The following is a 24,791-nucleotide window of genomic DNA, read 5'->3' on the forward strand; positions in this document are numbered from 1 at the left end:
CTAAGGCAAGAAGAGGCAGTGAAAAAGAAAGTACACGGCGCTTAGCTTGCAACTGTAGATATCGAGGGGCGCTTCAGAGTACGTTTCGCAGCCAATCCGAAGGGTCGCATGACCGCCACGACCCCATCAACTGGCAGCTTCCAGCAAGTTAGCTACTTTTCATGATTGTGATATGGGCCAAGAACTAATGCCAGAATTTCAACTTTTCTCTGCGTCTTCCCTATCAACAATCTCGCGTGATATATGACAGTGGTTTTTCGACGACGGCACCACAGCCTCGTAAAACTGACACGCATCCCAGGCCCCTGCAATGTAAAGCAAGATTCCTGCCACAGATGCCATTTACGCTGTATAAATCATGTGTAACAACCAGCGAGCCCAGCACATAACTTTCGTGGCGGGGCAAGTGCCTACATTAAGCTGAAAGGATAACCTGGCTTTAATATTAGTTTTCTGAGAACGTACAGGAGTAGTGTATGCTGCGAAGTGAGAGAGAGAAAAAGTTACTGTATTAAAGAGCGGCATATTAAGCACTCAAAATACCCTGGGCATAGAGCACCTGAGCATTCTGGTGGTCCAGTTGATCCAACTCCAGCCAGGTATTTCAGGTAGGAGGAAGAAGAGAGGAAAAGGGGGTTCGTAGATCTACTGGGCACTGAAGAGACAGTGCTGAAGGTTGGAATAAGGTGAGGGGCAAATGGCGTTGGAGCGGCTATACCTAATGCGGAAGAGGTGCATTCGAGCTCGGCTAAGAAGGGCATCGGAATGAAACTTGCGGTGAATATTTGTCAGGGTGACTCTGTGTTGAGAGTGGGGTTTGGAGGATGTCTGAGAGCAGTCATGCAGCTGTGTGTAGTGTGCATCGGTGATGCTTTTGTAGCACGGAGCCTCATCATTGGTTGGAGGGCTTGACCAGGGGACCGCAGGCACCCAGATAAGAGTTTTTTGGACGAGTTTGTGTACCAGCTTTTTTCCTATGATCCCAGCATAGCGGCATTACAGTATTACTGGCATGACACTCCGGGATGGTTCTAGTGAAGAAGTCCGCAGGCTTTATGTTCCTAACCATGCATTCGAATTTCTTACTTCAATCCAGCTCTTTCACACTATTTGACCTGCCAAGCCTCGAACTTATGGCCGTGTACACAGTAGCAGATCTGAGGCCTTTATCGCTTAGTCGCCAAAGCGTTACAAGCAAGCAAAATGAATCGGTTCGTGAAAACATACGTCAGCTGTCAGCGCCATCAATGCACAGATGGCTACGAAATCACAAAAAAAAAGCCAAAGTTGGCCATATTTCAAATGCCTTTTTAAGATAGTGATGATTGAAAGAAAACCTCTCCCACCATCACTATAGCAAAGGCATTCTCATCTTAAGCCAGGCATAGCAGGGATGGTTTGCCTATCATCATCATCAACATCATCGGTCAGGCCAGGTTACGTCAAGTGGAAGGCAAAGGCATCTGCGACGCCGCTTTTATTCATTACTTCATTACTTCAACTCACAGGATGAGAGTCTGGGAGGTATTTTTTTTTCTTTACAACACAGCGAATAGCGGAATTCGTGCGGAGTTCATTAGTGAGGATTTGTTGAATGTACGCTCATATAGGGAGCTTTTAGCTCAGAGGAGACATAGTAGCGTAGACTTATACCAGAACAAACAGGAGCCTGCTGTAGTGCACAAGTGGCCGCACGCTAAGTACCACATGCCTTCTTTGCTAAACGTATGCGCTAGTATACACATAATTAGTTTCTTTACCTCCAAGGCGCATTGGTTGAGGCTCAATGAGGCACTGTATAATTCGCACAGTCACAGTTAGGCTGCTTACATCTTTTCAGGGACGCATAAAATGAGGGCGATTAAGTTAAATTTTTTCGCTGATATCACCTTCGATTAACTTTTAACTGCGGGTGTACTTCTCTGCTATGATATTTCAACCGGGTCGACAATGTGTGCACTCTCACCGCAGGCGTACGGCGACCCCGGTGACCTGCGGCAGGCAGTGCGTTTCTTGCGCGCCCACTATGGACGCTGCCGCGTGGCCGTGCTGGGCTTCGGGACGGGGGCGGACCTGCTGCTGGCCTACCTGGGGGACACGGGCTCCTCGTCGGGCCTGCTGGCCGCCGTGGCCGTGTCGCCGCTCTACGAGCCGGAGAAGCTGCTCGAACAGTCCCCCTGGCCCATCGGTACGCACTGCCCGTGCTCGGGCTGGAATGCCGGCGGTCACTTTGTGTCTCTAATGCTATGCAGGTCAAGTAAATTTGAAGAGTTGCACTTCAATCATTTCGGTGTTTGGAGTGCACTGGCTGATAATGTGAAAGCTGGTTTATAGAGGTCTTCATAATTAAATTCAAAGGCGCCAAACCATACGCACACACACACACACACACACACACACACACACACACACACACACACACACACACACACACACACACACACACACACACACACACACACACACACACACACACACACACACACACACAGGAGAAGAAAGAAAGACGAGACTGTGTGTGTGTGTGCGTATGGTTTGGCGCCTTTGAATTTAATTATGAATAACTACCAACTAGCCCAACAACAAGTTCTTCTAATTTATAGAGGTCTGGCTGTTTTTTATTTTTATTTTTTTCAGAAGTAGTGCCTTGTTTTTCTCAGAAGTACTGATGCTCAGAAAAACGGCGCTGGTGATGACTAATCCTTAAGTTTGACGAAAGAGGAAAACTGGTCTGACGATGTCGGGCGAGGGAAAATCGTGACTCTAAAACAAACACTCGCCGAAAGGAATAAAGATGTGCTAGAACAACTGACGTTTCGGGACCCAATTCCAACAGTATCGGACAAAAGTATTGAAAATTAATTATAAAATTGTAAGATATTGTTACGGAAATATTGAAGGTAATGGTCAATTCTTTTGATATGAAGCAAAATCATTCGTTTTAAGTGTTTCCATCGATCGCATCGAGCAGTCAAGACTGCCATAGAAAACCAATGGGGAACGCTTTTGACAATAACAAAAACGTTAATGGAAAAAAAAAAGAAAATACAAGACTGCCGTCGGGTGATCTCCGGATATATTGATTGCTATAGTGAAATCTTACATTGCATGAAAAAATTGCGGTCGTCAGCAGTTTTTCGCTCAAAAGTGTTTTTGTCCTGAATTGTTGGGCATGTGCGAATTGTTCACACATCAAATGAAAAACAGGCTGGCCGGATTTATACGCATGATGCACTCAGTCGGGCAAGTGAGCCCATGCCTGAGACATACGCACGTTCATTGCGACAATAATTCTGCTAATAAGCATTGCCAACCCCATTTTCTTGCGACTCGTACGGGTCCCGAAACGTAATTTGTTTTAGAGCATTTTTCTTCTTTGTGGCGAGTGTTTGTTCTACGATGATGACTCAGAAGGGCTCGTTCGGACAAACTATACACGGTTTCCGCTACCTCTAGTTGTCTGAAAACGAGATGAACAACCAAGGCGAAATCGAGAGGGAGCAAAGAAAATCGCGAAGCTCGTATGAGCGCGGGCTACATAGCAGTCATTAGTTGAGGTTCTTCGAAAATAGGCCACACCTCAACAAAGAAGTTTTTTTAATATTTTCAATCAGCGTCTGCTAACGAAGTCAAGAATTGCACCCAAAGCATGCACGAAAATCACAGTTATTTTTTGTGCAGTTTCCTCATGGGGCGTGATTGCTTTAAGCCACTTGAAGCTGGACGCAGAAGCCGCGATCAGTTTGTTCTAAAGTGCGAACTAAGTGTTCGCTTACATGCTGATCGTACTTGCTCTTATAATAGCGCTGGAAGCGTTACAGCGCATTTACGTTGTTACGGATTTGCTACACCTTTGGTCCTTTCGTTTAGCGCCGATGCTTGCATAGTAACAGCGAGTTGAGTTCGAAGCGTTACTGACATACCGTCACATAGCTCTGTGCAGCACTGTTGGCAACAACTCATCAGTTACACAAGGCAGGCTGCCGTGTCTCGGTTATTGCGTCGTCCTTTCGGTCCGCTGGCAGTGTTACGTGGGTGCTGCCTACAGTGATGAAGTAGGAAGCTCTTGGCGTGGCTGATCTCTGTGTAATTACATCTCCTATCTTTCAAAAGCGTGGCCTGTCATGGAGCAGTTGTGATGCTTGGAGGCTATTATGTAACCTTTTGAAATCAAATATGGCAATCTAGGCAGTATAGGTGCTGGCGTTGCTCGCTCATCCAGTATCTAAGGCGCCACCTATCGGGGTTTGTAGACACCAGTAGCAAGTGTACGCCGACGAAAAGAACGACCGGCTGACAGTGAATTGAAATGGCAGGGTCCATTTGTTCTTTTTTTGTTGGAATCGATGGAGCTGGTGGAAATGAGGCTTACAGATGCGCTATGGAAGAGAAGTGGACTTACAGAGCGATTTTTTGCTGAGTCTTTTGACAGGTCATGCTCATTCAGCGGGTCTCGCAACTGGAACGACAAGCAGAAATGCATTCAGCATCATGCTGCGCACATTTCCAGTGATGTCCAAAGATGTCACGCCGGCTTGGTGCCGCATGGAATCCAGAAAACTTCGTTCCTAAATATTGGTCACGCCATGTGCAAATGCCACCCACAACAAGCCAGCGCAACTCAATGGCCTTTCTTTGAAGGCATTTCTTGAAGGCCATTTCCTTAACAGTATCACTCGAGTGTCGAACGGTCGTGCACCACTCTCTGGCAAATCGGAGCGGCAAAAACAGATGAAAACGGCCAGCCCTTCGGGCGCAAGTGCGTATTCTCAGCTGTTCCACCGCCTGCGATTGGGATTCCAACCTGCGACAACAGCCAGAGCAGCTTCGCTGGCCACTGCAGGAGAGCACTATGCTATCGCCGCAGCCGATCACCCCTGGTGTTCAGCTGCAACAAATTCTCGTGCTGTGCATTGCACATTGTCGTCTTCTTTAACTAATACTACGATCGATCTAATATCGTCACTAAAAGTGCCGATGACCAAGCAAAGCAAAACAATGAGCCTACAGACACTGAGAGCATTAGGCTAACGCCGCTGCCCATACCGCCTCTTGTTAAACTGCAACACATTCTGGCGCTGTGCGTTGCACATTGTCGTCTTCAACAACTAATACCGAACTAATGTCGATCTAATATCGTCGCCAGACATGCCGATGACCCAGCAAAGCAAAACCATGAGCGAACCAGGCTGTACTCTTGCTTTCGGATGTCTACTCTGTTTAACGACCCTAAAACCTTACCACTGTCGGTCGCTTTCTAAGCTTAGCAAAATTTACAGTACCCTTTAAAAGATTGATTGATTGATTGATTGATTGATTGATTGATTGATTGATTGATTGATTGATTGATTGATTGATTGATTGATTGATTGATTGATTGATTGATTGATTGATTGATTGATTGATTGATTGATTGATTGATTGATTGATTGATCTGGGCGCGCAGGCGTCCTCCGCCGCCGCGCTCTGCAGCGCGTGGTGTCCGAGCACTGCGGCGTCCTGTGCCGGGCGGAGGTGTCCCCGGTGGACGTGGACGGGGCGCTGTCGGCCTCCAGCTGGCAGGACGTGGAGCAGAAGGTGCTGTGGCCCGCGTGCGGCGCCACCAGCGCGGCACAGTACTGGGAGCGCAACGCGCCGCTGCGGGACGCCGACGACATGGCCACGCCCCTGCTCTGCGTGTCCAGCGCCGACGACCCCGCGGTGCCGGAGTGGGCACTGCCCATGGACATCTTCCAGGTCAGCAGAGAGGTCCTCGCCGTGCGTACTGGGCCTAGATATGGTTCGCTTACAGAGGACATAGCAGTCGTTTCTTTATATGCTATAGCTGTGTGGCCTACACTTTCGGGAGTTCGCGTCGGACAGGCCCGCGCAAAATCGCCGTGCCCCTAGCGGTCGAGCAACAAAACAGCTACATATACAAGACGAAGAGGAGAGGAAGAGGGCCCGATGCACCTGCAATAAAGGGTCCACAACATGTATGCAAGCGAATGGCATGGCCTAATGACATAGGAGGACCCTCAAGCGGGCCCCTAATGACGTGGAGGACCCGTCATTTTTTTGCTGTCCTTATCACCATAATTCACCCCTCGTCTTCCTTCCTCTGTATAAGCGTATAGTGCACCAGGCTTCAATGCAGGCTGGCTGAGGCCTGCTTCTGGGCTCATAGTTTCACAGTACAGCACAACAAAATGAGTCCACAAGAACTAAATTGGGTTTTATTTTATTACCATGTACATGCGCTGGAAACACAGAGAACAGAATGTAGCAAAAAGGTAGACCACAAGGACCTGTAATACATGAACTTAGCCAACCTTCTAGCTGCGATACATAGTGCCAGGTCACGCAGGTGTCTTTCTTTTTGCAAATCGTTGGTCCTTGCATGTTTCTTCCGCATTTATTGTCCCTTATATCGTTGGAAAGTTTACCTCCGTGTTATTATAGCACGCCAGTTTAGCGCTATATTTCTCACCGTGGAAAAAATAAACCAATTCGCCCAGCTCTCCACGCTGTTCCGTTCGTCTTTCGGATTGGTTTGCAGGAGGAAATAATTTCACTTTCTGTTGTCGCTCTCACTCAACACGAAATTTACATCGCATGGCACTGGAAAGAGAACAGTCGTCAGAAACCTTTGGAATTATGGTTCGTAGGTGTTTCGGCGCCTGGCCGAATAGCTCTAAGCTTTGTTCACTACATTATGCACACAATCGTACAGTTTTGTTCACGATGTTACGAGTTCGCGTGGTCATATAAATTTTGCATCATTACTCAATACTTTCTTCTGTGTGTGGATGCGTGTGTGCGTGCGTGCGTGCGTGCGTGCGTGCGTGCGTGCGTGCGTGCGTGCGTGCGTGCGTGCGTGCGTGCGTGCGCGCACGCTTCATGTCAGGGGCAGCCACCTCACCAATCCAGTGCTTTTAATTAGATTTGTGTGGCTTCACTTTCTTCGGTTTATTGGTGCGATAACATCTACAGAATTTAGTGTATTGGTCATCAACAGCAGCAGCAGCAGAACTACCATTGCCTGCACGACAAAGGCTTCCCCCATATCCCACCATTTAACCCTGTCCGTGTCAGATTCGGTCACCTTACCGCTACAAACTTCCTAATATGATCCTTCCACATGGCTCTCTTCCGTTCTCTTGGTATACACTCCGTAGCCTTAAGCGACCATCGGCTATCTTGCCTTCGCATTACATGCCCTGCCCAAGCCCATTTGTTCCTCTTGGTTTCAACTAGGATGTCATTAACCCGCGTATGTTCCCTCACCCACTCTGCCCGCTTCCGGTCTCTTAACTTTACACTGATCATTTTCCTTTCCATAGCCCTCTGCGTTTTCCTCAATTTAAGTTGAACCTGTTTTGTTCGCCTTCACGTTTCCGCCTCATTAGTGAGTGCCGGTAGGATAAAGCTGTTGTATATTTTTCTCTTGAGTTATATTGGTAAACTGCCATTCATGATCTGAAAGAACCTGCCAAGTGGCCTCCACCCCATTCTTATTCTCCTGGTTATTTCACTCTCGTGGTCCGTATCGGCGGTTGCTACATGCCTTAAGTGAATGTATTCGCTTACCGCTTCCAATGCTTCCATACCTATGATAAACTGTTGTTCCCTTCCGAGGGCTCTGAAACATTAATTTACATTTTTGCATATTAAATTTTAGGCCCACTCCTTTGCCTCTCCAGCTCCTCAAATATGGCCTGGACTTTGTTCCTTCAGTCATTTAGCAAGGAAATGCCATCAGCGAATCGCAGATTACTAAGGTATTCTCTATGAACTTTTAGCTTCATGTCTTCCCAGTCCAGTTCTCTGAATACATCTAACAAACACGCGGTGAACAGTAATGGGGTGATCCTTTCTGCCTTCCTGGCACCCTTCCTGGTAGAGAGATTATATCGCTTCCCCTGCGCTTCGTCTTCACCCTTATCACACAGTTCTTGCATGAGCCCCGCCACGCTGGATCAGTGGTTACGGCGCTCGGCTGCTGACCCGAAAGACGCGGGTTCGATCCCGGCCGCGGCGGTTTAATTTCTTTGGAGGAGAAATTCTAGAGGCCCGTGTGCTGTGCGATGTCAGTGCACGTTGAGGAACCCCGGGTGGTCGAAATTTCTGGAGGCCTGCACTACGGCGTCCCTCATAGCCTGAGTTGCTTCGGAACGTTAAACCCTAAAAAACCAAACCAGTTCCTGCATGACTACTGAGGATTCGACCGAGTGAAATGCTTTCTGGTAACCTTTGAGGGTCATACAGGGTGTGTCACGTAACTTGAACGAAGAATTTTAAAAAGCTACAAGTCGGAGCTGGGTTAGATGAACGGCATATTGCTTCCCGCCGTGTGGCGCTCCTCGGAGTGTTTTTGAATTCCGCGAGGGAATTTTGACGCGCAGGCTACCTTCCAACACGGTGCATCCCTGGAGAGCCGAGCGCTGGGCCGGTGGACCACATGCTCCCATTGGCTTGATCGGCTGGGTAGACCGGCGGCCATGGAACTCGAACCCCCGACCTCCCGATGCCGGAGCGAGCGCTCAAACTCGAGGCTACAACTGCGGTTAAAAACGGCCACAACGGGCCTTATCGTGCAAACTAGACTTCGATCCCTCGCGGATAGATATTTTGTCGCGGGAGCCCCGAGGTGACCAAAGGCCCTTTTCCAAGCGTTTCACTCCAGAAGAGCGAAGCACCAGACCGGGGGAAATCTTATACCCATTAAAACTAGTGGGTACCTTGCGGCACTGAAAATCACACCCAGCACCTCCCAAATGCGAGGTCGATGCCCTATTATAGGACCACAGCTAAGCACTCAACTAACGTATGAGCACATTTCAAAAGCAAACAGTTTTGCGCATGACTCTCAGAGTAATTGCAGGCCTTATTACGCCACGCACGTAAGGTGATGACACGCTTTGCTATTCAGGATTAACGAGTTGGGGGCCAATTTAATCCGAATTCAGTTTAGCTGCAGTGATTTTTGCACCTCGCTATTGCTAGAATCAGGCAGAGAGACTGATGGACAGGGAAATTCGAATTGAATTGGATGAAAAGAGTTGTATAATAGCAGTTTTAAATTTATCACATATTTCCTTGTACAGCGTAAGAACAATCGAAAACACAAGACAATATTAACTGCAAGGAGAAGACAAAGCAAAGAAAAGTGGGATCTCAGTGTTCTCGTTTACCACATGTACACAATTAGAAATCCATAATTGTACTTAAAGAATCACATGGTTAATAAAATCTGCGAGCATGAAAAAACGAACGAGGTTGCAGCTCTATCACTTAAACCTCGAGATAGTGACTTTCAAAGATTTCTAGCTTGTTTTGTGCGAAGAAGCGGGATGGATCGACAATTGCTATGTCCTTACCTTACGTTCTGGTTTTGTCATTCATGCAGTGTATAGCTGTCTTAATCGCCGGTGCCATTAATTATAAATTATTTCCAAAGCTCTCTCAAGCCTTCTACCGACTCTCTTTCATGGCAGCTGTTTCCAAGCGCCAAACAACGATTTCTTCATCGTATCTTCTTAATTCATTTACAGCTTCGGGAAGAGTGACTATTTAGCTACGAGGCTTCCATCATCGACAAACAAGTGCTAGTTTATTTTGAAACGTTAGAACAGGCGCGATTAAACCTATGCTGCTCCCGAAGCACCCCAGAGCAGTCCTTCATAATGACGCCTCCCTCCCAAGGTCATGAAAATGGCTAATACCGCGTGACAAGTCTTTCTAGCACAATGACGTCATCGTCATTCAAAAACTCTCCAGGCAACTGATCTTGCTTTCTTGTAAAAGCTTTGTCTACTTACTCTTTCGTTCCCCTGCAGGACGTCGAATGCCTCTACAGTAGTGGATTCTTCGTTGCCATTTTGATTATTTCGGCCACTGTGCAGATTTGTGCAGAATTCCTCGGCTGCTCTATCTTACCCATATTGGTAATAGCATTGCCCTCGCAGTCCCTTAGTCTGCACATCTGAGGGTGCCCACTCCAAATTTCCTTTAGGCTGCTTTTATGTTAGCTGTGCTTGGATTGCATCATCATGGTTAGCTGGTCCTCTAGCTGTGGCGGCGGTTATCACGAATTAAGGGGTATTAGGAAGATTGAGAGGGTATATCCACTGGGTGCGTTAAAGGTGGGTTACGACGAGCGGACTGGATCGCGGACGATCCATGCTGACTGCCTACCATGTGACGCTAACGTCACTACTCTGAGTGACATTCAGCTTGCTGCATCTAGTGCTGCACCTAATCGGACTGGGCTCAGGACACCCACGGTTACTCAGAGGAAGTACGCTTGCATCATGGGGTAGGTGGTTAGGCGGGGTAGGCGGACGTGGATCGTCGGCTATCTGGTCCGCTCGTCTATACAAACCTTAAGAGACAATGCTCTAGGTTCATGGTAGAGAGAGGGTGTGGTAGATGGTCCTTTGCGATCACAAAATGAACAAGGGAGGGGAAAACCTCAGGTTGCTTCAGCCAACGTTTCGACAAGGGGACTTGTCTTCGTCTGGGCAAAGCGTTCATCTTTGGCAGGGATTAAATAGGGCCTTCGCTCCGAGGAGGAAGGCCCCGGGGGTGGGGAAGGAAACATATATCCCGGGATATATGTTTTTTTCACTATTTCAGCTTAACGAATCAAGATTAACCTCCCTCCCCTTCCTGACACGCTTCCCCTCTCACACCACTTTCCTTCCCCACCCCCGGGGCCTTCCTCCTCGGAGCGAAGGCCCTATTTAATCCCTGCCGATGATGAACGCTTTGCCCAGACGAAGACAAGTCCCCTTGTCGAAACGTTGGCTCAAGCAACCTGAGGTTTTCCCCTCCCTTGTTCATTTTGTGATCGAATGCTCTAGGTTGTAGTATTGGGAGGGGCAGCGCGTATAAAGAAGGCGTTGGACCTGATTTTAATGTGCGTCTTATGTATTATTTGCTGCAGAGCGACCCTCAGCTGTTGCTGCTACTGACCGAACACGGGGGCCACTGCGGCTTCGTGGCAGGGCTCGGCTGTTCCTCGCCCACAGTGCCGCGTTCTTGGGCGGACGGCGTCGCCCTGGACTTCATCGCAGCCACCCTGGACTTCACCACCCGCGATGGACCGCTGCGCAAGTGCGCCACCCGATGAACCAACGCACCCATGCCAGCTTCATCCATCCTCTCTGCACAAATGCTTGCACGTGGTGCTCTACTCCGTCATCCGTGCTGGTGTGCCTGGCACCAAGTTTTTGCGCTCACCACCGAGGGTGCAGTGGTGGTAATTTGTGCAGACTCCGGTAACAGTCCTTCAGGACTCGTCCAAGAATCTCCAGGAATTTCATGAGAGCCGTGAAAACTTCACTGTGACACTGCGAGCGCCCTGTGATTAGCCTACTAGCCGTAATTTTCCTGAGGGATCACCCTCTGAGGACACACCAACAAGAGCTCTGCGAGCTCCGTGGGTGTTGTGTAGGCCCTACAGTCAGCTTCATCGAGTTTTGTAGTAAGAGATGACATCTTCTTGAGGTAGGTTTATGTGAGTTTGTGAACTCAAAACGAAGGTCCCAACGATCATATATCACCCGCTCTGTCTACAGCGTACAGTGCACAAACTTCGGCTTCCGCAAGCAGAAATCCTTGCGAGGTAACCGTTTGGCATCTCCCTGAAAGCAGCTTTGCTCCTGTGCAGCTTTGTGTGTGCAGTCGCATGGTTTATTGAGGCAGCTATTTATTATCCTCTTGTGGGAAGCTGCTGAGTTGTTGGCATTTATCCTTCACGTTCTGAGCTGAAAGCTCCATGGAGCCCGGTGACCTTGGTTGAGGATCACCGACACGTCTCTCTCCGCCGCTTACGGCGAATTTCGCTCTCTCGTTTGGGAGTCCAGGAACGACGTGTTGCCAAACGAGCTCAACGATATTCAAATATGGTTCTGCAGTGAACTGAGGGTGAGGGTGACATATGGTTCTGCAGTGAAGCATTCCAGATCATGGCCCTGCGGACCCTTCAGCTGCTCAGACACGCTGGACATACCAAAGCGTATTTACTAGTCCTCCAAAGCGAAGCCTTGAAGAACGTTCAAAGGTGATCTATTGAAGCGCGAATGTCGAACGCTAAAAAGACTTGTATTGGGTCGAAAACAAAGCGTAATTTTTTAGTTTCCTCCTAAAACCAATGTGGTGGTCTTCTAGCGTCATTAAATGAGTTAACAACTAAGTTTCGCGAAAGCGATCAGTGACGCCGTTTTTTGCATTCGTGGTCCCCTTTTACCTGCCACATTCATTGCCGTGCCCAGCAGTCATTACGTTTTGCGCAGAGCTTATAGCGTTTACGGGTGTGTAAGATAGCGTGGACGTGGCATAACTATACACCAAATTGTCTTCCTGAATCTGAGAGAAAGTAAACGCGCGTGGAAAGTTGCGAGCCCTGCCTTTGCGAAGCAGCACAAAACAGCAACGTATGGCGAGGGGTTCCACGAGGTATGCCGAACTGATAGTCAGTTCTCGACGCATCGTGTTTCAATTCTCGCTGTCGCAACCTGCAGGACATTTTTATTGGGGGCGTCAGAAATGCTTTTACTTACGCTGTTGAATGTACAGAAGAGTTCCGATCAGTTTGTAGCCTGGAAGGCGAAAACGTAGCTGAGTATATGCTTCAAAGGGAATAAACAGCAGCGGACCTCTTTCGAGCGGCTTCGTTATTTACACGATTGCACACATACCTTGCCAGGTCACTGAGTCCGACAAATTTACTTCAAGGCTCCAGTCTGACGAAATACGTCGAAAGCTGGCGTCGTAGTGTCACCTGTTAATGGTAAAGCCGCTGAAGTTAAAAGACCACTAACGCTGGGCGTCCGTGACCTTAGTATAGACGCAGCAGGGATATATATTCTAGTGCCACGAACACGGTACACGCTTCCCAGCTGTTTCTCTTCTTGGATGAAGCAACAGATCCACTGTAACAGCTCTGTGTTCGAGAAGTTTGACAGTGTTGTTGCCATCCACTCTATTTAAAATAGGCAAGAGTTCTTATTCTTCAGAATATTTCAAACGGCGCCATTCTTTGTAGTTTAGAGCAAATAGCTAAACACTCGTTGCTGCGTTATGACTCGGAGAGTCTCGCAATTGAGTTCTGAAGACAAGGGGGGCATAAAGCGGCAGTACAGAGTCGAAGCTTCCCGCCCGGTAGTTTGTGTTCCGTTCTGTCGTCGTCACTTACTCGCTGATAGGCGAGACGCGTCTCTGCGTCTCCATATTGTACAGAAGGAAAAAGCAAGAGGATGACTGTCCACCTGAGGTAACGCAAGGTCAGAACCTTAACCACCTCAGTACTACACGTTTAAAATATCAAGAAGGCATCAGGAAAGAAAAGTGTTGGGTGATCAACCCTCCTTGCCTAACATGTCAGGAGGTGGAATGAGGGGCTCGTTATAAATATGAAAGAAGCCAACAGCCACAGAAACCAAGGGGCACAGGGGATTTTTTTAATTAATTTATTTATTTTGTGGTGTTGATGAATTTTGAATATTACTGAATATGTTATCGCTTTAAGCTAATTGATTAGAAAAGCAGAAGAAAAAACAACCACATGCCGCCGGTGGGATCTGAACCCACGACCAGAAGAAAAAACAACAACATGCCGCCGGTGGGATCCGAACCCACGACCTTCGGAGGTCGTGGGTTCGGATCCCACCGGCGGCATGTGGTTGTTTTTTCTTCTGCTTTCTAATCAATTACCTTTAAGCGATAACATATTCAGTAATATTCTAAATTCATCAACACCACAAAATAAATAAATTAATTTTAAAAATCCCCTGTGCCCCTTGATTTCTGTGGCTGTTGGCTTCTTTCATGTTAGGAGGTGTCACAGACCTGTTCTAGCAAGCGTGAATGCAGTCAACATTGATCATTGCGCGGTAATCATCAATAGCTATTTTTCTTTTCTTCACGAATGAAATGACATTTTGGCGCCGTCCATTTTACCAGGTCGCTGTCTAAAATAGCCTTCCCTTAATCATCCAATGATGCGCTTATCCACCCTTGTGTCGGCACCGACGTGACAAAGCTGTGAGATTCTTCAGAAAACTTGAGTTTACTGCGGCACTGCATGCTTGAAGAAAGTTTCAGAGCTTTTCACCCTCTCACTGCCTTGTCGTGAGCGTAAAAAAATCCTTAAATTCAGTGGATTGGAAGCGAAATGGCAGGTCAGTCTTTTATTGTCGCCTTCCCATACGTGACAACTTCATCTTTGGAACTTCGTCTAGCTAAGCTCGGACTGCTTGGTCTTAAATTCGTGGGTTTACGAAAGTCTCACCCTGTTTAAAAACCTACTTTAAGGTCGTGTGGTGTATCGCACTGACCATTAGCACACACAGGTGTTGCTACTGACCAACAAATCTTTCAATATGAAACGGCTTTCACTTCGCGAAAGCGATCATACGAGTGCTCACTCTGAAACGCATGAACAGCTGCCGCCATAAAAACATTTTAGAGAAAAATGTGTGTCACTGATACATTAACGAAGAAGAGTCGTAACCGATATGTCAGAGCCCAGTAACGTGTCTTGTTGAAACGAAAAACTTTCTTTGCGGAAATCAAAGAGCTGCTTTTCGAGGAATAAAATGACTTGCCTTGTACAATTCGCTGCTTTCAGAGAGCGAAAATGGCAGAGATTTACCCTATTCATCGTTCGAGCTGTAGCTCTGAGGTTGTTAAATTTCGTCGCTGTGTCGTCTTGTACCGTCTGTACAGCTGTTTGTTATTGTTGTGATTTACTGGACTGCCAAAAGCTAGTTACGTACATTTTGGTGCAAATGTGTGGTTTCTTGTTGAAATAAATTTTAAAGAACCGCTCTGTCAGTGACTCTGTCTGTTATTCCTTAGCTTATTGGTGTCATTGTTCTTGTGTCCCGTTCGCGCCTTTTGTCCTGCCTAAACCGAAGCACTTCACGATTCAACGCGATGTCAGTATCAGGGAAGGCGTATTTACTGCGGGTGCCCCATGGTTCTCTCAACACGTTATTTTCCCGTCCACAGGGAGACTGGACTATTAGGAAATATGCTTCCCGTTTTCCTCTAAGGAAGACGCGGACGAACAATGGCGACTTTTGTAGAAAAAATCTAATTTCTAGTTTTGCTTCTTTTAATTTTGTGCAGCCACATGTCTGAATAGAGAAGCGGAATAACCAAAAACGGCAACGTAAACACGCCAAGCGACAGACAGATGAGCACAAATGAGCTACTTTCACAACGGTAACAAATTTAAAAATGGCATTTCCCGTCACTGAGGTGCAGCAGGTAGGCCTTCTTGTTTCAGACGCATCCTCTAGCAGTTTCGTAACTCAGAAAAGAAAATAGAATTTTTTTATCACCAGAATCTGCGTCTCCGCTGTTTATTGGTAAGCACTTGGTGAGCATTTTTTTTTCGTTTATTATTTTCATGCTACCTCAGTGCTAGGGCAAACTATTAATGCTCTTACTTTTGACTCATCACAATGGAATTTTGCATGCATACGCTGTACTATAAAAAAATGCAGCTATAATTTTTTATTCCAGTTTAAGGTTTCAAATGGGGTTCATTTTGGTTGAAACCATTGTAGTCCCATCAAAAAGAGACATTCTAAAAAGTACTATTTTTTATTCACAAATTTTTTACACGGCACAACTTCTCCTCGCTGCATGAAAGAATCATAATGAGCAAAATGAATTTATCTCCTGTGCTGCCGTATGTATCAATTGACTACAAATAGATGCACAAAAAACCCCTACATTCAAAAACTTGCCTTGCAAAAATTGCACCAATCAAGGTGGATGAAAAGTGACAACTTATTTAAAAAGAACTCTTGAAAAATTCTCTACTGCGAGTTTTTTTAGTCACCTGGCACAAATATTAACAAACATTTTCCTTCTAGAGCCGGTTCTCTTAAAATACAACCTTCACGAGATTGAACTAGACTGCAGATGGTGCCAGTGTCAGCTAGAGACCTTTCTCGGAGCTTATGCAAATGGTAACAGAGGATTGCTATATAGTTACAGAATTATGCGACAAATGTTTCGACCTGAACTCACTATCTAAGTACCGCTAGGATGCATAAATTGCCGGCATTATTGTGTAAGACTAATCTTGCCTGTACACCATGCAACAAATAATATCTCTCAAGCCGAGCAGGCTGCTGAAATCCTTTTCATCCCAGCCGCAATAAATGGAGCAGCAAGCAGCTCTCAGGGTTTTGGTCGGGTTTATGGCCCCCCGTAAGCATGCTAGCTTAGCGCTGTGTGAGCAACAGCACAAGCCGTTTCATAACGACTGCCAAAACACTGAAAAGAAGACTTCCGGCGAAGCACCGCGGAAATTATGCGCATTTTCATTTTTGCTCACTTGTTTGCGTCGTGCACCCTTCGTAGCCGGCCAGGTCAGCTGGGCGAGCGTGACCTTATGCAACGGCGGGGCGCATGGATCCGCGCAGAGCCATAGGCACGTGTCGAAGTATTAGGGAGAGTTATCATGACGTATTTACGCAATAACGGTATTTTATGTGTGTACTGCGCCATGTCCCGAGGCATAGCCAGGAGCACTAGTGTTTAGTCATCGCGGCTTGTGAAGTTGTGCAGAAGTAAAGTATGCTAGAGTAAAGTTCAGGTTCTTCTTCTTCTTCTTTGCACCATAGGTGCCCCGCCAGAGACGGGTGGTTTCAACTTGAAGACACAGGGATAACAAAAAGGGATACTTGAAGTTTTATATACAAATATTTACAGCGTATAGAAGTTTAGACACTCGAGACAAATTAACGGCACAAGGACAAACAACAAAAAGGGCGGAACTGGCTAATACTAGGGGAGGCCCCTACTCGGCGTTGGCGAAGATGCGTCGCATCTCACCTTAGCCCAGAACCCCGCTTCCAGCTCCGGGGCCCGGTTTTAAAGCCCTAAAGGCCCGGCCCACATTCGGTAACTTCCAATCATGTTGAGCTCTTAACATGGTTGGTTCATCCAGGGCATGGCCAGCCCTCCAGCTTCCGTAAGGTAGAGCGCTCTCTCCACCACAAAATAAAACAAAAACACAAATATACATTCGTGCCAGAACGTGCTCTAATCGGTTCCGCGGGGCGGGTGGACACCCGTACTTCCCGGCGCGTTCGCGAGCGGCCGCGTTCCAAGAAAGGAGACGCTCCGCTTTGAGTGCCCCCAGCCGCGTTCCAATGACCCCCGCGAACGCTACCGATACCTTACACGCCCTTCCTAAGATTCTACAAAGGGCTCAAATGCCACTTTTAGAATTACAAACAAAAGGGATCGGTGTCTGACACGAAACTACCCTTCGGGTGACATAACATAAACAAAACGTACACATTCAACTGCGCGTTTCACACCTGTAAAACCAGCGCATTCACCGAAGTCCAAGCTGTCGCGCTGCGACCAGTTGCACGAACAAAACCAAAAACAACAAAATGCACACGGGCACCAACACAACATCACGCAAAATGCACACTTAAATACACACAGTGGCATGCCTGCCGTGCGCCGTAACACAGCGTCCAAGTTGGTGCGTTGCACCCAGTTCGCCTGCATGCACGCCGTCGTCCTGCTCGCGAATGAGCACACAGACACAGACACTCGCGACTGGAGCGTTCACAGCACTCGCACAATGCCCACGTGAGCCTCCTTAATCGCACCGAGCCTCCCTGTGTACATTCGAGCCACCACGTGTTGTCAGTAACACAATTAACGCCTAAACGGTAACTCACTCATTAGGCTGGCGCCACAACGGGGCGCGAACTGAAAAGATGGTGCCCTCCAGGATCAAAAACGTCCCGGGTTTTGATGGGTCCAAACCCCTCACTACACGACGCACCTGAGGGCCCGCTCTCTCTGGCGCGCCGGTACGAACCGCGTGCTGCGTAAGGAACATCTCTCTTGCCGAGTTCAGCTGTTACAGTGCGGCCGGCTTTGCTGAACATAATTTGGCGTACCGCAGCACGGAACGTACTGTTCCACGCGCCGACATTCACTGTGAAGGCTATGCGCCTGTCCCCTGGTACTTTGGAGCGTTTGGAGCTATTTGCACCGTTCCTGCACGGGCAAACATTTAAATCGCCGCTCCCTGCTTGATAGACGCTGACCGGCTTCGTGGCATCGTCTGCTGCACGAGCTGACTCGCCGTCGCTTGACCCGAGCTTGCCTTGCGGCAAGTCGCCACTCATTTCTGGGTACTCAAATGACCTGGCCAGACACACATCGGGTGCGTTCCACAACTGTGTGGCGCTCTGCCCGGTCGGCCCAGCAAGCCCGCCTCCGTTCCCTGGCTCGCATGGAACGCTCTTTTCATCAATGACGCTACGGGGCCCTTCATGCCCTATGACCGACACAGTGTGCGGTTCCAGCAACGCTAGACTTTCTCCTGTCACTAGGTCCGCGATCTGACATCTGTCGTCGCTGGCCGTTCGCTGCTGAGCTAAATGCTCTTTTCCGCAGCTTGCTTGAGACTGCGTTTTTGGAATTGTGAGACTCACTTCCAACAATCCTGAGCACGCGTCCGCGTCCCTGGTGTCATTTGGGATTGAGCTAACCTGGGCGGCCGTGTCGTCGGCGTGCGCGTTCACCGCCTCTGATACCGCGACGCTGCGTTCCGTCAGGCTGCTTTCTTGAACTGCGACTCCAGCTTCGCAGAAATCTGGCTCACCCTTTACCTCTGCCCGGCTGTCCTCTTGACCTGCGCCCGGCAGGCATATGCCGTTGCCTTCCCGCACTGGCGACCTCTCTGCTCGTGACTCGGAGCAGTTCTCCCTGGCTAGTTGGCTAGCTCTCCTAGACTCCTTGATCTTAGAAATCTCGAGCTCTACCTGCTGGCGTCTCGCTTCTAATACCCCCAAGACATACTTAACATCCTGAGGTTCTTCCTCGCGAAGCAGCGCCTTTCCGCCATTTACTTTCGCAAGTTGAGCCTGAAGGTCCGCTAAGCGCGCCTTCGCTAACTCAACTTGGTACTTCACATCAAGTGAGGGCCGGATTGGATAACTCTCCATACCGCCTTCCGTACCCCCCAGCTGTCCTACCGGCTCGAACACAGGGACGTGAACAATGCGACCAAAGAAACTCACGGTTTCGATGCGTCGATCCGCATTGCCAGCTCCTTGGCGTCGGAGTACACCGCCTTTCCCCGGACGCTGCGATGAGCTGTCGCACGCCGCTGCTCCGCCGCCGGTGACCGTCAAGTTATCGACGCGCTGCTTTTCTGGACCGTATGCAGTCCCGCGTCGCTGGACTACTGCCGTGGTCCTTGCATCCTTGCCGGCGTCTCTCCACAGGTCCTGCCTCGAACGCTGACCTGTTGCCTGACCGTCGCCTTTCACCCTGCTTTCAATCTTCTTCCTGCGCCGTCTTCCGATGGTGGCAGGATCCTGTCGACTGCGCCAGTAAAGTTCAGGTTCTTCTTCTTCTTCTTCTTTGCACCATAGGTGCCCCGCCAGAGACGGGTGGTTTCAACTTGACTACTTGAAGACACAGGGATAACAAAAAGGGATACTTGAAGTTTTATATACAAATATTTACAGCGTATAGAAGTTTAGACACTCGAGACAAATTAACGGCACAAGGACAAACAACAAAAAGGGCGGAACTGGCTAATACTAGGGGAGGCCCCTACTCGGCGTTGCCGAAGATGCGTCGCATCTCACCTTAGCCCAGAACCCCGCTTCCAGCTCCGGGACCCGGTTTTAAAGCCCTAAAGGCCCGGCCCACATTCGGTAACTTCCAATCATGTTGCGCTCTTAACATGGTTGGTTCATCCAGGGCATGGCCAGCCCTCCAGCTTCCGTAAGGTAGAGCGCTCTCTCCACCACAAAATAAAACAAAAACACAAATATACATTCGTGCCAGAACGTGCTCTAATCGGTTCCGCGGGGCGGGTGGACACCCGTACTTCCCGGCGCGTTCGCGAGCGGCCGCGTTCCAAGAAAGGAGACGCTCCGCTTTGAGTGCCCCCAGCCGCGTTCCAATGACCCCCGCGAACGCTACCGATACCTTACACTAGAACTGTTATTTAAGCACTCTTCTGGCGGAGATTTTGCACTATAATAATAATAATAATAAGCTTTTCTTGGTACACATCTTTTTTTTTCTTTCATATATTCGTCGGGTCTCCAAGCCGCAAGGGCTTGTCGGGCTGCACCCGGCATTCTGTTCAGCAGGCAGAAAAAACAGCAAATGTAATAAACACCAAAACTTATCACCTGAGCTTTTCACGAAATTATGTCTTCTGTACAGTTTTTAAACGCGACAAAATTATACCATTAGGAAAGACGTTGAAAGTGCAGGGAACATAATTCTCACGAAACGACCAAAATGGGTAAAACGCCTCGGAACGGAAAATAGCGAATGTTGCCTTAATGTACGAGCGTGTACACATGATATATGAGAAGATTACTTGACGAAAAATGTATGGTTATTATTGCGTTTCTGAAACGTGCTTCGAAAGAAGGTAATTTTAGAGCGGTCAAACATTTTTTTTCTGGCTACACAGATATATCACGATGACAGTGAATTTTTATGGCGCAAACGCATCTGCGGCCAAAGAGTGCCATGGCACAAGGTATTTTCGTTTGCTCAAGGTGGGGTCAGAGACCCCTTTCCCAAGCATTTCACCCTGATTAATCCGAGCACCAAACCGGGCGAAGCTTCGACCCATTGTATCAGCGGTGGGTACCCGGCGGCAGAGGGGATCGAACCCCTTACCTCCCGCATGCGAGGTGGATGTTCAAACTAGGCCACCGTTGCGGCCGCACAGATATGTTGTACAGTGTTGTGTAGAATGTGCGTTAAAATAGTGTTAACATTTGATCGCCATGAAAATGAGCAGTGGTAGTAAACAATGATTCCATACATAAGTACGTTATAAACAAGAGCATGCAGTACAATTATTCCAGTTTCAAATGGAATAAGAAAGCGAAAATTAAATAGCACGCAAGACATTGAGCGAAGTTTGTTTCAAACATCTCAAACATGAGTATGCCAAGTCATATCGCTGTCAGAAGAAATGCCTAAACATTTTACCGTTTTCGAATACGGAACAGGGGCACAGCCGGGCAAAGCGGGTGACAAGAGTAAGTTGTCTGCGTGAGTTGTGAACGCAAACTAACTTTGATTTGGTGTGTTAACAGAAATGGAGTTAAGTGCAAACCAATCAATTACTGAAATGGTATCGTCTTGAAGGCGTTCAATTGCTTTCTTTCTATCAGGATTAACAGAGAGAAGCACAGTATCGTCAGCATACAGAAATATGCGGCACCGGGGCACTACTGCAGGTAAGTCGTTAGTATAGAAGTTAAAAAGCAGGGGGAACAGAACGGAACCCTGAGGGACAGTTCAAGTTAAAAAACCTTTGAGAATAATTACAAATTTGAACAATCTGTGACCTGTGATCAAAGTAATTTTTTAGAGTTGCTTGAAACATACCCGAAATCTCATAGCACCTAGCTTCGTCAAGAGTGTCTCGTGATGTACTGTATTGAAAGCTCTGCTCACATCAAGGAAAAGAGTACATGCCTCATTGTTTGCGTGAATAATAAATCTGAAAATTTTTCTAAAACTGTGGCCATGCTTTTGTCGGCAGTGAAGCCATATTGAGTATCGGGAAGAATTCTATGCTTTGAAGAAAAATCGCCGTAGTAAGGAATAGGTGTGTTTCTAGTATTTTAATTATAGTTGGAGAAATATAAATAGGCCTGTAGTTCTCAATCTTGCGCTGCGAGCCTCCTTGATTCAATAGCCTGGCCATCGTAATATTTAGCTTAGTAATTACGGCTAAGTGATCAATAACGCCATTTATGATCTGCAGGAGTACTGTTGGAAGGGTGCTGTTGTTTCTTTGTTACTCATGTAGAGAAATGTCAGCACCTGGCCGACATTTTAGAGCTGGAATTGAACAAAATGCAATGCAAGTCTGAACTAATTACAGACGAAAAAGAAGCGGATGGCACGCTGGTAGGAATCGTTTTGAGAGTTTGAGAACAATCCACGGAACCAAAGTTTTGTACTCATGCAGAAAATATGTTGAAGTCTTTAACAGCAGTTGTCTTTAACCTCCGCAGAACTTCTTACGAAAATTTCAGATGACGATCGCTTAGAACTGCGGGCAAAGAGATCATTAATGGTAGACCAAGTTTGTTTTATGCTGCGCTCATTATCAGAGAAGCGCCCGTTGAAATAGGAACGCTTTGTTGTGTGCATCAGGGCTGTAATTTTATTCCTTCATGCTTCGTTCGCAGATTTTAATGAGTTGTTATCAGGACACCGTCTACAGCGGTACCAAAGTGCATCCCTTCCTTTTATAGATTTTACGATGCCAGACGTAAGCCAGACGAGTTTCTTGTTGCGCTTTCTACTAATATTTTCTCTGATGTGCAGCTTTTAGTGTTTATCGTTTCAAAACCTCTGTTGTATACGCTTAGATACGAAGCATTACGCAGAAAATCATCCCAATCAAAGCTACAGATGAGGTTATTGAGATTGACAATCTCTACAGTGAGAACGTACTGACGAGTCGGTGGCGAAACGCAAAAGTTTGGGAAATGAATATGACAGCCAGTAAAATCTGATATGATAGCTTCTGTTTGATAACAGGCGAAGTAATGTACGGGCTTAGAATTGTGCTATTTATGCGGTCTATACAAGACGACGCAATCTTCTTGCCAAGATATTCTTCCCGTGTTGGTGACGTTATGGTGCGCTCAATCCCCCATTTCGCTTTGGTGTAAAGATAATTGCATGATGTTGGGCGGAGTGGGGATCTAATGTCCGTGCTACGACCTCCTACAACAGTGACAACGTTACTGGACAGCAAGGAGGATGATGTGTTGTCGAATTCAGTTAAAAATACATTTGCATTTTCAGAGGGAGGCTATAAATTGCAACGAAAGTTAAATCCGTGCTTGTAAGACAATCTGAAAACTAACCCACTCAGCCGCAGAAAATTTCCATGTCAAATGAGGAAAGAACCAAAGTCTCACGAAGAATTACAAAACCAACCTCCATCACCGCTCTGCCAGCCTTACGCGTAAACGGGTAGAAGTTTTAGTGGCGTAATGTGAACACGGAAACCAGTTCCCAAGGTACATTGTTTTCGGTCAGTACAAAGGCATCAATCAAATTTCCAGTGTTTTTAACAACAACGTAAAGACAATAGCCTGCTACTAGAAAGTTTCACATTCATTCTCACATCCTGCTAGAGCTTTAGCAGCGGCCTGTCCTGAAGTAGGCAAAGTTGTAACTATGGTTTGTACGTTTACATCTCGAGGAGGAAATGCTTCGCGTTAGCGTGTCAGCACGCTTTCTAAATTCTTCATGAATATTCGCACATGTGTGCAATGTGGGCTCGGAACGATCTTCTCTTTACCGTGTCGAAACCATGTTTTAATAGCCCTGGGCCTGGAGTTAGTCCTGGTAAGCCGAGGCTCCATAATGGTGCCTTGTACTAATTTATCAACAGTGTTAATGACATTCTAGTTGAAATCAAGAGGGAGAAGTGGGCTTGGGCAGGGCATGTAATGCGAAAGCAAGATAACCACTGGTCCTTAAGGGTAACGGAGTGGATTCCAAGAGAAGGCAAGCGTATCAGGGGGCGGCAGAAAGTTAGGTGGGTAAATGAGATTAAGAAGTTGGCGGGGATATGGTGGGCGCGGCTCGCTAAGGACAGGGTTAATTGGAGAGACATGGGAGAGGCCTTTGCCGTACAGTGGGCGTAGTCAGGCTGATGACGATGATGATGATGATGACGATGAACACCCACGATAGTTGTAGCGCCAACGCGGCGACCGCTTCACCTGTCTCCAGTGGTGCTGCACGAATAGTACTTTTTCAAAACCTGATCGAACACGAATGGCGTAGCTAAAAACCTAATCGAATGTTTTTACGAATATCCGTACAAAACTAATAATCATTCGACACTGCTAAGCGCTATAGCTACGGCGCTACGGTACTGCGCTGCAACTTGTGCAGTTATAACTATGGCCGTAAAAAAATTGGTGGGGACACTTCAGCTGTGCCTTAAGAGAATGACGCGGCAGCTTTAATTGGGTAACGGCAATATAATACCCAACAGTTCTGGACAAAAGCAGTTTTGAACAGGAAACAGTTCATGAATGCAATTCTTTTTTACATTTTGCACGATTTCACTATAACAACCGATGTATCCGCAGATCTCCCGGCAACAGGCTTGAATTTTTTTGCTATTAACGTTTTTTTGCTATCATCAAAAGCGTTCCTCACTGGTTATCTATGGCAGTCTTAACTGCTCGATGCGAGCGATGGAAACACTATAAAAGAAAGATTTCGCTACATATACGAAAAATGAACCATTACCTTCAATGTTTCTATACCAGTACCTTGCAGTTTTTCAATGTTCAAAATTTTTGTCCAAGAATGTAGGACTTGATGCGGAAATGGTCATCCTCTACTGAACATTCATACCACTCCTGGTACCGTGGTTCAATGGTTATGCGATGGGCCGCTGCCCTGCTATGACCGGTGGGTCTTGTGCGACCCATTTTGCTGTTGCCGAACAACCCCTCGCGACCAATCATGACCAATCGCGACCACATGTCACGGCGGGCAGTTCGCTCACAATCCGGTTGCTTTTCTGCTTCTCTGGGGATGTCAACGACGTCCACGACTACCCCAGCTTTTCTGAGAAACGACCTCTTTAACGCTATCGCTTTTTAAGCAACACAGATCTCCACTACTGGGTACACAGCACAAAGTCAGTCTGTTAACTGTATGTCCTTCATGTCATATGTATGATAAATCACCTTTTGCTACATGCGACGACATCAACTAAG

General features: G+C 47.3%; 1 protein-coding gene across 2 annotated transcripts in view; it reads left to right on the forward strand.

Moving 5' to 3' along the window:
• Window positions 1–13,377, forward strand: part of LOC149363283 (protein ABHD15-like) — a 172,724-nt gene extending 159,347 nt beyond the window's left edge. For both annotated transcript variants that reach the window (XM_089573429.1, XM_089573430.1), the window contains exons 4-6: window positions 1,972–2,188; window positions 5,447–5,736; window positions 10,928–13,377. In XM_089573429.1, coding sequence (XP_089429555.1) covers window positions 1,972–2,188; window positions 5,447–5,736; window positions 10,928–11,113 — 693 coding nt within the window. In that variant the 3' untranslated portion in view covers window positions 11,114–13,377. The remainder of the gene's footprint in view (window positions 1–1,971; window positions 2,189–5,446; window positions 5,737–10,927) is intronic.
• Window positions 13,378–24,791: the final 11,414 nt, after the last annotated feature.

Source organism: Amblyomma mixtum, chromosome 2, assembly GCF_055824585.1.
Source record: "Amblyomma mixtum isolate Tamu chromosome 2, ASM5582458v1, whole genome shotgun sequence".
Lineage (NCBI taxonomy): Eukaryota > Metazoa > Arthropoda > Arachnida > Ixodida > Ixodidae > Amblyomma > Amblyomma mixtum.